General features: G+C 40.9%; 1 protein-coding gene across 2 annotated transcripts; it reads right to left on the reverse strand.

The window, feature by feature from the left end:
- Nucleotides 1-497: 497 nt before the first annotated feature.
- gpr157 (G protein-coupled receptor 157) lies at nucleotides 498-7,811 on the reverse strand. 2 transcript variants are annotated; one of them, XM_017709421.2, is made up of 4 exons: nucleotides 6,278-7,239; nucleotides 5,404-5,617; nucleotides 4,612-4,806; nucleotides 498-3,095 (listed from the first exon to the last, which is right to left on the reverse strand). In XM_017709421.2, the coding sequence occupies exons 1-4, from the start codon at nucleotides 6,652-6,654 to the stop codon at nucleotides 2,883-2,885; spliced, it is 999 nt and encodes a 332-aa protein (XP_017564910.1). In that variant the 5' UTR covers nucleotides 6,655-7,239; the 3' UTR covers nucleotides 498-2,882. The 2 variants fall into 2 exon arrangements, with proteins under 2 accessions (XP_017564910.1, XP_017564920.1); XM_017709431.2 differs by lacking the exon at nucleotides 4,612-4,806 and having other exon boundaries at nucleotides 6,278-7,811.
- Nucleotides 7,812-11,089: the final 3,278 nt, after the last annotated feature.

Raw genomic sequence — 11,089 nt, forward strand, 5'->3', positions numbered from 1 at the left:
GTCAGCTTTGGGACGCTCTCCCGCCTCCTCCTGCACATTTAGCCATGTTTCCAACACACACTTCCCCTTCTCACTCCAACATCATGCCCCTCAGCATGACTCGTTTCCAGTGTGGCTTCTCTAAAAGCACCAATGCAAAGCTGCCATGGCAAAGTCTTCCTGTATTCTGTCTGTATTTGGGCCCGCATTGACAGAACATCTCTCACTGCACGATTAAATATTTACTGTGTGTCTGTTTTAGCTAAATCCCACTCAAAATACTCTTAACTCCAAGAGAGCTGCACTGACTTGGCTTCATATGATGCACAGAGACACTGACTGGCCTAAAAGAGATTTGTTAAAAAGGAGCAGACTTTGGAGTGGACAAAATTAAGTCACAGCCACTAAAGGGCATCATGAATATTCAAATGAAGCTGACCATCATATCAGCATAGTCTCCTCAGATCTATGGGCTAGAAGCAAAGAATGAAAGTTGCAGCGATTCCAAGAAATAAATCTTTGGATCAATGTCATTTTACTGAAACCAGGCCATGAAGTTCATAAAAAACATCTTTGTGTCCAACACAATACAAGCGCACTGTGTAAAAGGCACAAATTCCCCTTTTTGACTCTATTTTTAGTGTGAAAGCTGTGGGTTTGACCTAAATTCAGACACTAGATACTCAAATAAAAAGACAGATGACCTAGAGCAAGATAATATACATTTCACCAGTCTATGATATGCTACAGTATACCCTGTGTATGAGATAATACAGTATAAAACAGTAGGAAAAAGAAAATGTCATACTTAAAGGGCCTAAATCCTAGAAAACTACCCTGCTTTATGAAATAAGAGTTTATTGTAGTATGTAAACACGGTTAAAGTCCATATATGCAGCAGCCTGTAATAAACTCACTGTTTTTAGTGAGGTCACAAAAAATCCACACATTTATATGAATTCTGCCCACAGCAGATTAGCTCATTCACATCGAAGATATAAGGAGTGTTTTATTCCAGACTAATTTTTAAGTAAAGCACAATACAGGGCAGCCAAATTGAACAGAGCTGATCGTTTACAGGGCACTCTACAAACATTGGCACCCCTAGTAAACATGAGCAAAAGACTTTTTTGAAGTTCAGTGATTGGAAAAAAAAAAACAACCTGAATCTTATCAGGAAATTAAATATTTTTCTCAAACCAATGTGTGCCATAATTATTGGCACCCCTTCATGTAATACTTTCTGCAGACTCCCTTTGTAAAGATAACAGCTCTGAGTCTTCGCCTATGAAGCTTAATGAGACTGGAGAACACATGGCAAAGAATCTGAGCCCATTCCGCCATACAGAACCCTTCAGATCCTGAGGTCTAAACTGCGGATGGGTTTTAGGTCAGGGGACTGGGGTGGCCATGAAAAAAATCTTCATTCTGTGGTCAGTGAACCATTTCAGTGTTGATTTTGAGGTGTGCTTTGGATCACCATCCTGCTGGAAGAGCTATTATTAGCTATTATTTTGTAGCCATTTCCTAATTTATGCAGCTCAACAAACTTTGGCTGCAGATCACTGCTGTATCCTTCCAGTCTTATGTATGCCATAAGACTGCTGAACTCTAAATACCATGCTGCTCCAATTCTTTCTTTTTTTTTCATTACCTCATACATGGGACCTCCAGTGCAATATACTCTTGTACATATACTTATTTACACTTTGCACTACATTGTATTACCGATCTACTCTGAGCCAAGGCAATGAAATTTCGTTCTAATGTGGACTGTAAGGTGTTCATTTGAATGACAAAGTCTGTCTAAGTCTAAGTCTATCCCCTGGTCTTTCTCATAATGATGGATGACTGAGGGAACTTGAACTTCACTAAATATGAATGGGAATGTACTTTGGTTACATTTCACTCTTAAGAATTTCTAGGCGTGCCAGTAATTGTTGTGCACACTCATTTAAGAAAAAATATTTTCAGGACAAAATTGAGTTTTTTCTTTCAATCATTATACCTTAGAAATGGTTAGCTTTTAGCTAATACTCTGAATGAAGTGAATGCTTTGTACAGCTCCTTTTGCTCATGATTATCAGGGTGCCAATATTTGTGGAGGGCAAGATATACATGTAATCCGTCTTAAAGGCACATTAACAAAAACAGCCTGTTTGATCGATGGCATTATAAATTAGGATTACTTTTGTTACATAAGCAGACATAAATGGCATTAAGTGGACCATAAATGGGGAATAAATACAAGAAAATGTAGGATATGGGCCGTTTAAAAGAAGACATGCTGCACACCCAACCTCACTGAAAATATAACACCTTTCTGCTGTATGCAGCCTTGCATACAAGAAAAATATGCACAGCAAGGGAAAGAGATGAAAATGATGCAGTGTGTAAACAGAGTCTTTACAGCACATTTGGTGTTTTGGTCACTAAATTATGAATGACCTCTGTATCCTTGTGTCCCTGAGCCAGAGATTTCATTTCCACAGAAAATGAACAGGAAAAACACATCTGTGCCGACAGCACAGCAGCATACAAAACACAGTGGAGTTGCTCTCTCAAAGTGCAGAGCTACGTCGCTAATATAAAGTGCACTTGGGCTCTGGGGCCTGAAGCATGTGACGTTAGTCTTCTTTAATCCTCCGAAGGCACTCGCTGAAACAAAAGGAGAGCTGGAGATTTTGGCACTCTGTACACACAGATTCATACGTTCACCTGCAAACTCGCTCGCACTCTCACTGCCACCCTGTAAGCACAAAGCACTGATGTCATCACTCCACAGATCAGCACCCCCACTGCAAAAGGGCACCGTCTTAACGGACTGCTCCGCTCGGTTAAGTGTAGTGTTCTGGCTGAGCCAGTGAAGGTCAATGAGGCAAAAGGGGTTTCTGTTTTAAAGTTTAATCCTCCTCTTCACCCTCCTTCTCCCAAGCGCGGGGGCTGTTGGCCCTGTCCGTGTTAGTATGGACTGTGTGCTGGGACAGCGCGTCCGAGCTGCTCTGGGTTTCGCGGCCTCGGCAGCAGAGCAGAGCGACCAGTCTTGAGCGCACCGGCCGGGTGCACAGTACAAACATAACGCAGTTCGCAGCTCCCTGAAATGTGTTCCCAATTCCCTGCACAAACAAAATGACACACCACTTTTCATTTTGCAAACTCGAAGATCAGTTCATATCTATAACAATCTGGTAATTATTTTTTCTTCAAAGACTAATAAGCTGTGAAATTATCTATTTTTTATTGAAGCACTTCATTTAAGATCTTAACATGGCTACATAAAAGGAACACACTCAAACAATAAGACATCCTACAGGAACATATCAACAAAGTAGGGTGTGTATAAAACATACAAAGGCCTCAACATAGTCATAAATTTGCTTAAAACTGAGCTGTATATATATATATATATACAGTAACTTAAGTACAAAAAACATTGTACACTCCACCACAGTTCCCAGTGGTGATCACCAGCACATGTGATTTAACTTATTAAAGGGTTAATTAATCAAACCATGTTTTGCTTAAGAAATGTATATTTGCAATGATTATGATACAGTACTATGCAGGAGACTTAATCAGACTTGATCAAAACTATTCCTCTCAGTCACGACTATGTAACAGTACATCTCTCTCATATATATATATATATATATATATACACACACACACACACACACACACACACACACACACACACACACACACATGTGCTGATGATCACCACTGGGAACTGGAACCACCAAGTTTTGTTTTTTGTTCTTCCTGGCTCTTATCAAGGACTTATTTAAAAACAAAAAAGATTTATTACTTTTTCCTATATTCATGTTTTTTGTACGTAAGTTACTGTTACATAGCCATAACTGAGAGGAATGGTTTTGATCAAGTCTGATTAAGTCTCCTGCACAGTACTGTATCATAATCATTGCAAATATTTGCAAAATTAGACGCAAATAAATTAAAGATTTTAGTTCCAGTTCAATGTTAATTGTTCAGTGTTAAGGATAACACTGGGCTATATGTGGCTGCTAGTGATCAAGTTTAGTTATTATGTAATATAACAAAATAAGTGAGTGTGAGGACCTTCAGGCCTGTCAAATATAAAATGCTTTGTTGCTTTAATGGCCTCTCCTGAAACACTGTTGTCCTGTGGCTGCTTTTTTATGTTGCACCACAAGCAGTTCTAGGCAAGATTTGTTACAGACTTGGGTGCATTATTTTTCTCTATGATACCGGCTTCAGCACTTTCTGCTCAGACTGATACTGGAAGTGGTCAGCGGCATTTCTATACCAAATTTCATAACTCCAGTCCTGCAGTGATAATATTCTCTACGTCATCACACCTAAACCAGCTCATGAAGGGCTTGATAATCTTGAAGAAGTGGATCAGGTGTGTTGAGATAGGGAGCAGATGAAACTGCAGGGCAGTAGATCTCCAGGACTGCAGCTGAGAACCACTGGCTGACAGCTTTGCCAATAAACACAATAAAGCCACATTATAACATCCGACTTTGATGGAGTACACAAATAAACCCAATTACACACCACAGAGGCAGGAGAATGAAGCGCTGAGATGCAAGTAAACTAATTTAGATGGAACTAAAAGGATTTGGTGGAGCTGAAAGACTCACTCACATGTAAAGTAACAAGTACAGGGTTCTGTCTGGCAGGTGAGTTGGCGAGCATAAGCAGGAAGCGGATGGTGCTCCACATGCGCAGGGCGATGAAGATGATGGGAATGAGGGTGAGCTTTCTGTCTGCCATGGTGGACAGAGACTGGGACGTGGGGCTAGTGGCCAAGATGGGCCGGTATTCTGAAAGGGCCTCATGCTGGAACGGGGAGAATGGAGAAGATGTGAAGAAGAAATGAAAATGAACACCTGCGCAGGCCTGCTGTGACTGCAATTACATAACACCCTGCCACTAAACCATGTTTAAAGGGGAACACCAGCGATTTTCCAAAATTTAATCTTTATGATGTGATTCTTTACAGTGGTGTTCACAGAAACCAGAAGTTGTCTACAATATAAATACAACCATTTTACTCACTATCCAAAGCCACTAATAAACCTGCATGCTTCTTCTGAGTTTTATATGGAATGTTGACATTGAAATTTGGGTACTATGGCAAAATCTTATTTCAAAACTATAGTAAACAATGTCTCAGCCATAAGGAACCATATTCATACCCATTTTGGGTAACAGTTTTCTGAGATCATTTTTAGAGATCCTCCCAATTCTTCGAGCCTCCACTGAAACTAGCTATAGCAAATAATGAATTTTGCTCACTAGACCAAGAATTAAACGCTTTGCTGCAGCACATACAAAAATTCAATAGAGGGATATCTACAACCTGAACATCCTACTAGTCACACAGTGTGTGATTTTCATTCTGAAAACAAATAGAGACAAACAGTGGAGCCTTACTGCTTTGTGGATGTGCCTCTTGATGAGGATGTAAAGGACGGGGAGCGTGACATATGCGAGGAACTCCCATATTTTGCCTGTCAGCAACATCCACAACACATGATCTTCTTCCTGAATGCTTACCCAGCACCAGCCTACAGAAACCTCAGATGCATCATAGCCAATTTTCTGCAGGGCCAGAGCTGCTACTGTGATGGACAGAGGAACACCCCAGCTGAAACCCAAACAGAGCAGAGAATTAGGGGATATTACATAGCATCAGTAGACAAAACAGGCCTTTTAGTGTGTTTAATGGCAAGTGATTCTTCAGGTTCTGCCAGAGAAGCACTTCCTTGAGTTGAAGCTTCATATATCAACAAGACGCCTGGGTCAAAATATGAAACAAGAGAGGAATTTCAATGGAATTAAACCATTCATGTGCATCACCTACACTGAATATGATGCCACAGAGATCCTTCTGATTGGTCTGAAGTGATGACATTGTGTATAGTTATACCTTCAATGAGCCTCTAATATAATTACTTGTACATTAAACACATTTATTCAAGATTAAATTTGGGTTTTCTATTACACTGTTAAGATCAGTGCCTGAAAAGACCAACAGACAATTAGATATAAGATAAAAACTTGTTTTTTGCCATATGGCTTAATCAGATTAAAGGATTTCTTCATATTTGTGCTCAGACAACCTCAGAACACACAGGCCAATGGAAATGGATAATTCATATGTGCCATAATGGATTGAAGTGGATCACAAGACATTAAGGGAACGTAACACAAGTAAACTACAGCAGAGTGAACATTTAGGCTTGAACCTGGAATCTGACTGAGGACTTGAATGACTTCCATGTAATTCCACACGCTAACAATTTACCTGATCAGATGAAAATACAACACCAAGCTGTCAGCCAGCCTCTGGCTGGACTTTACGATGAATATGTATAAGTAAATGGCAATGGCCACGGTCCAGAAGAAAGAACTGGTGTTAGCAAAAGTGGATATTGCTCCCTGCGCAATGCAGTCCTTCGTGTTGGAGTTAAAAACCTTCAAAACTCCATAAAAGTAGGAGAGAGCAGAGAGCAGGTCTGCCACGGACAGGAACACTAGGAGTTTTCTGGGTGTCGTTCTGAGGTCCCTCCATGTGGCGTACGTGCATATGATTACGAGTGAGCCTAAAAACGAGAGCACGCACGACAGGAGAATAACAACCTGCTCGTAAACATACACTTCAGTCTGGTTCCCATCCGCCATACTTCTCCACACAAGGAGGACACACGCGCGTGACGAGTCTTGCTCAAGTTAAACTTCCCACTGACTCACTCCGTAAACTCGAGGCTAAATCTGAGGCTGGACTATTAAAGACTTTCATTCCGCTTCGCTCGTTTTCTCCTCCAGCCTGCAAAACCAGTCGGGCTTTAAGATCCAGCGGAGCAGAGACGACAGCAGCCGTCGAGATTTCAAGAAGCTCTCCGAGCGTGAAAGCAGGCAAACAAAAGTGGCTGAGAAGTTTTCCTCAGACTTCAGACAAAAACTCTCACTTCAGCAAAGTTTCACCACTTCTCCAAAACATGGAGGTGTGATCTCCTGTTATGGCACTTAAACCCCTCCCAGTTTCTCCTTAGCAGAGCGTCCAGCCGGGCTGAATTTGGCTTCCTAGTTGCCAGCTTCTTGACCGAATTCTTCGGTTCCACCTTAAGCGGCGCAGCAGTTACACACTGACGCCTCAGAACAAGGAGATCGCTTCAATTTCGAAACTGAAATAACACTGAATCACGAGGCCCATGCTGGCTATAGTCAAACCACCTGTCCCACCTTAAACGCCGCAGCATATGCCAGAATCGGGCTGCTGCATCATTTAAGGTGGAACGGGAAAATTCGAATAAGATACGACGAATAAGCTGACCGGCTTCGCCAGCGTTCACTCTTTTACAGAAACTGAAATAACTGAATCACTAGGATGGCTCCCTATTCGAACCCTCCGTTCCACCTTAAGCGACGCAGCATATGCGGTACATAGACATGCCAGAATTCGGAGAGCGGCATCTTTTAAGGTGGAACGGGAAAATTCGAATAAGGAGCTTCGTGAGCGTTCACTCTTCTGTGGAAACTGAAACGACAATCACACCGCTGGCTTCTTATTCGAATCTTCCGTTCCACCTTAAACGGCGCCGCTTATACACCGTGTACTGAAGTGCCACAATGTGGCGGTTGCATCGTTTAAGGTGGAACGAAAAATTCGACTAAGAATCTGGGGCAAGAAGCTAATCCACACACTGTCGTTTCCATTTCGTCTTTCTTTGACCGCAAGTGACCTGTGACCTAAACCTGCAAACGTTGTGGTAAAACACAGATTAACACACTTTGCTCTCAGATAAAATTCCGATTTACAATTCCAAGCGGTATTCCTGATCATACGATGGAAAAACAAAGCGTTAGACTGCAAGTCTAGTTGGCCGTCAAGTTGGTCAGTATGTAGTTCCATGGAGCGACCGTTAGATGGCGCAACGTGAAGGCTAAAAACCAACACAGCTTGAATCAATGAACTGAACCAATGCGCTTTAAATAACTGAAGCAGAGAAATGTGTTACTTTGAATATTACTTACGATGTTTCTGTGCTGTTACTGTGCTTAACGACAAAGAAACTGTCCCCGCACGTATCTTTTCTCTTTAAAAAAGACAAAAAATAGAGGACTTAGTGAAACAGCATGTGAGTGCACTTAAATTAATACATAATTTAGATAGAGACTCCCTGGTGATATGTCAGTGCTTTGCTTCTGGAGGTGTGGTATTCTTTTGTGAACTACTACTAATAATTTTATTCAGAATTTTAAGGAGACAGCATATAAACAGAAGGAGACAGACACTTATAAACCAATTCTATTATGATGCTAGTCCCATGCAGCTTCATGGTGTTCAAATCATTTGTGGGCAGCTGCTAAAACAAACATATCGCTGTTGTCAGAACAAAACCTGGTATCTCCAAAATGGTAACTTTACAGTAGAAGGAAGAAACCTACTTTGCTTCTAATGTAAGTCAGTGGAACCAAACTTTTTTCCAAGTCATTTTGGGTCGTTTCTTTTGGTCCATCCAACGAAAATGGAGATAAAAGGTTTCCTTCCGACAGCAGTGATATATAAAATGTGTCCAAGATGATGAACAGAGCTGTAAATGGTTCTGAAATGACTGAGGAAGTATCTTTTTTTTTTATTATGTGGGACCAGATTAAGAGGATCTGGTGCCCATGAGCATTGAAGGTATGGTCCCCACAAACTCTGCAACACCCCTTCTCTAATTCACACCAACCTTACATTGATAATAACGCGAGACGAGACGAGGTATGAGACCCGGAAGAATTTTATCATCCAGTGTTTAAACCGGTTACATCGTTAAAATACTGAGCCAAGAACCTAATGTACCAAGAAACAACATGGGTGTTTGAAAATCATTCAGTGTGTAATATGTAGCCTCGTCCTCTTAATGTATTTATTTTTCATTAACTGGAAGACAAAAAGTTATTTCATCATTTAACATCATGAGTAAAACAAGTATCCTGAAAACAAGATAACTATTCAGCACAAAAGAGCACACAAGCCTCAGTCTGCAGGGCCCCGGGATACTGCAGGAAAAAAATGGGCTCATGTGAAATGACTAATGTGAGCTCTTTACGTAAGGACGCTTTATCTATCCGTTCGTCCGTCCATCTGTCTGTCCATGTATCTATCTGGGCAGTCATCCCGGTTGCCCATATAGTAGATCTAGCCAATGGTTTTGTATTTTAAAGCAGCTTTTGGTGGCTGTAATTTAGTAGTTTAGTAACTAGTTAATACAGTAACAGACCTGTTAGTGTGAAAAGCATTTCTAATGTGAAAAGTTTACGAGTGGTAGTGTATAAAGAGGCCTGCAGGCTTGCAGTCAGGTTAAAACAGAGTATTATAGTCCCCTGAGTACAATAACGCAGGTATTGTGAACATTTAAAACACACTTCATAAATAATAGAATTGAGCATAATGAAACTCTTGAATAGGCTCTGGATTGGAAATAAAGAGGATTAAATAACATTATCGTTATTGTTTTAGACAATCAGTCAGAATCCTTTCTTGGCTTGCGGGAGGAAAAGCCAGTTTGCTGGTTTCCAATTGCCAGAACATTGATTTTGCAGTTGTGCTGATGCATTGGAGGGGAAAACTCGTTCTCCTCATGTCGCTAGCTAAAGTACAATGGAGTCTCTCAGCTCACACGCAACTGCAGTCCATCGTGCTCCGCTCTGCAGCAAATGCATCATCAGAGATGGTCAGAGATGATGCATTTACTGCAGAGCACAGCAAGACGGAGCTCTGCAGCTGTGCGCAAGCTGAGATACTGCACTGCATCCCCGATCTCCTCAGTCTCTGCGACTATGGAGAGTCTCACACTCATAAATCTGACTGTAGCTGTGGAGGTGTCTGCGTTTGCAGTGTAAAGCCTCTGTACATCTGTCCTGATGTCGCCTTCACATGATACAAGCTCTCCATCGTACCCTTTAACAGCCTAACACAAAAAAACTTCTATGTGCAGAATTGTGTGTACCACTGAATTAAGGAGGACACTGTAGAGCACGCTGTAACATAGTATGTACGACAATAACCATGTTCTGAGAGAACATTGTGCTTCCTTGACGTCAGAGAAATTAAATGCTATTAAAAGATGACTTGAAAATACCAATTACCCTTTAAAAATGTTGTTACAGTAGCTTCCATTACAAGATCATTTTTTTCCTTCTGCTGTAGAGAGGTTTTGTTCCACTCGCTCTCTCTCTCTCTGTCATTCTCTCTCTCTCTCTTTCTCTCTCTCTCTCTCTCTCTCTCTTTCTCAATTAACTAGTAATGTCATGCCCCCCTTCACAAAGCCCACTCATCACTGAGCAAAAATGCTCAGCTAGCTAAGAGAACCTCCTTGATAGGCCTAGAAGTTGCTCTGTAACTTGCATATATGAGGAACTCTGGGTCTAAGCTGGTTTTCTCCATGGAAAAAATGAGACATTTTCCAAAATCGATGCTATCAGTGTTTCAAAAGCTCAGATATTTTGTCATATTTACACTTTTTTCCCTGAATGCCATTGGATCCTCAGAATTATGAGGTCATTACAGAGTAATAAAAGAAAAGAAAGTCTGCTATTAAACTTAAACACCAGCTACTCAAACTGTAGACTAAAACTGCCAGAGCAATTTAACTACCACATTTGACGACACGTATTGGTTTGCATGGGGTATTTTAAGGCTCTGAATGACCTAGAACCTGCGTACCTCACAGAATGTCTGTTTATGTCCGAAAATGTGGTCTCAGATCTGCAGATACTGAACACCTTCTGAAAAATACAGTATGGAGAGGCCTCTTTGTGTTATTATGCTTCTAAAGTGTGGAACAGTTTATTAGACAGTCAAGCTCAGTGCACATTTGAAAATGTATCTCATTAACTCAGTGCTTAATTAACATTCTACGTCTCTTTGGTATTTATCTGCCATTGTCTGTCTTATTACTGTAAAACACTGTTGCCTGTCTGTGTAGCACTTAGATTTGCCACCAGTATGAAAAGTACTCCATTAATAAAGATGTTATTCTTCTTATTTTTATTATTTTGCTACCAGTCTTATGATGTCAATTCAATGCACAGCAGTTTTAGCTGACTTGCAGCAATAGTCATATTT

The sequence above is a fragment of the Pygocentrus nattereri genome, chromosome 9 (assembly GCF_015220715.1).
Source record: "Pygocentrus nattereri isolate fPygNat1 chromosome 9, fPygNat1.pri, whole genome shotgun sequence".
Taxonomy (NCBI): domain Eukaryota; kingdom Metazoa; phylum Chordata; class Actinopteri; order Characiformes; family Serrasalmidae; genus Pygocentrus; species Pygocentrus nattereri.

Excerpts from the sequence above, each read along its gene's own strand:
- gpr157 (XM_017709421.2), bottom strand. The coding sequence starts at position 6,654 with ATGGCGGATGGGAACCAGACTGAAGTGTATGTTTACGAGCAGGTTGTT. Across the intron at positions 5,618-6,277 it reads TTGTATTTTCATCTGATCAG|CTGGGGTGTTCCTCTGTCCA; the intron begins GTAAATTGTTAG and ends TTTGGGTTTCAG. Across the intron at positions 3,096-4,611 it reads CTGTACTTGTTACTTTACAT|GGAATTGGGAACACATTTCA; the intron begins GTGAGTGAGTCT and ends TTGTTTGTGCAG.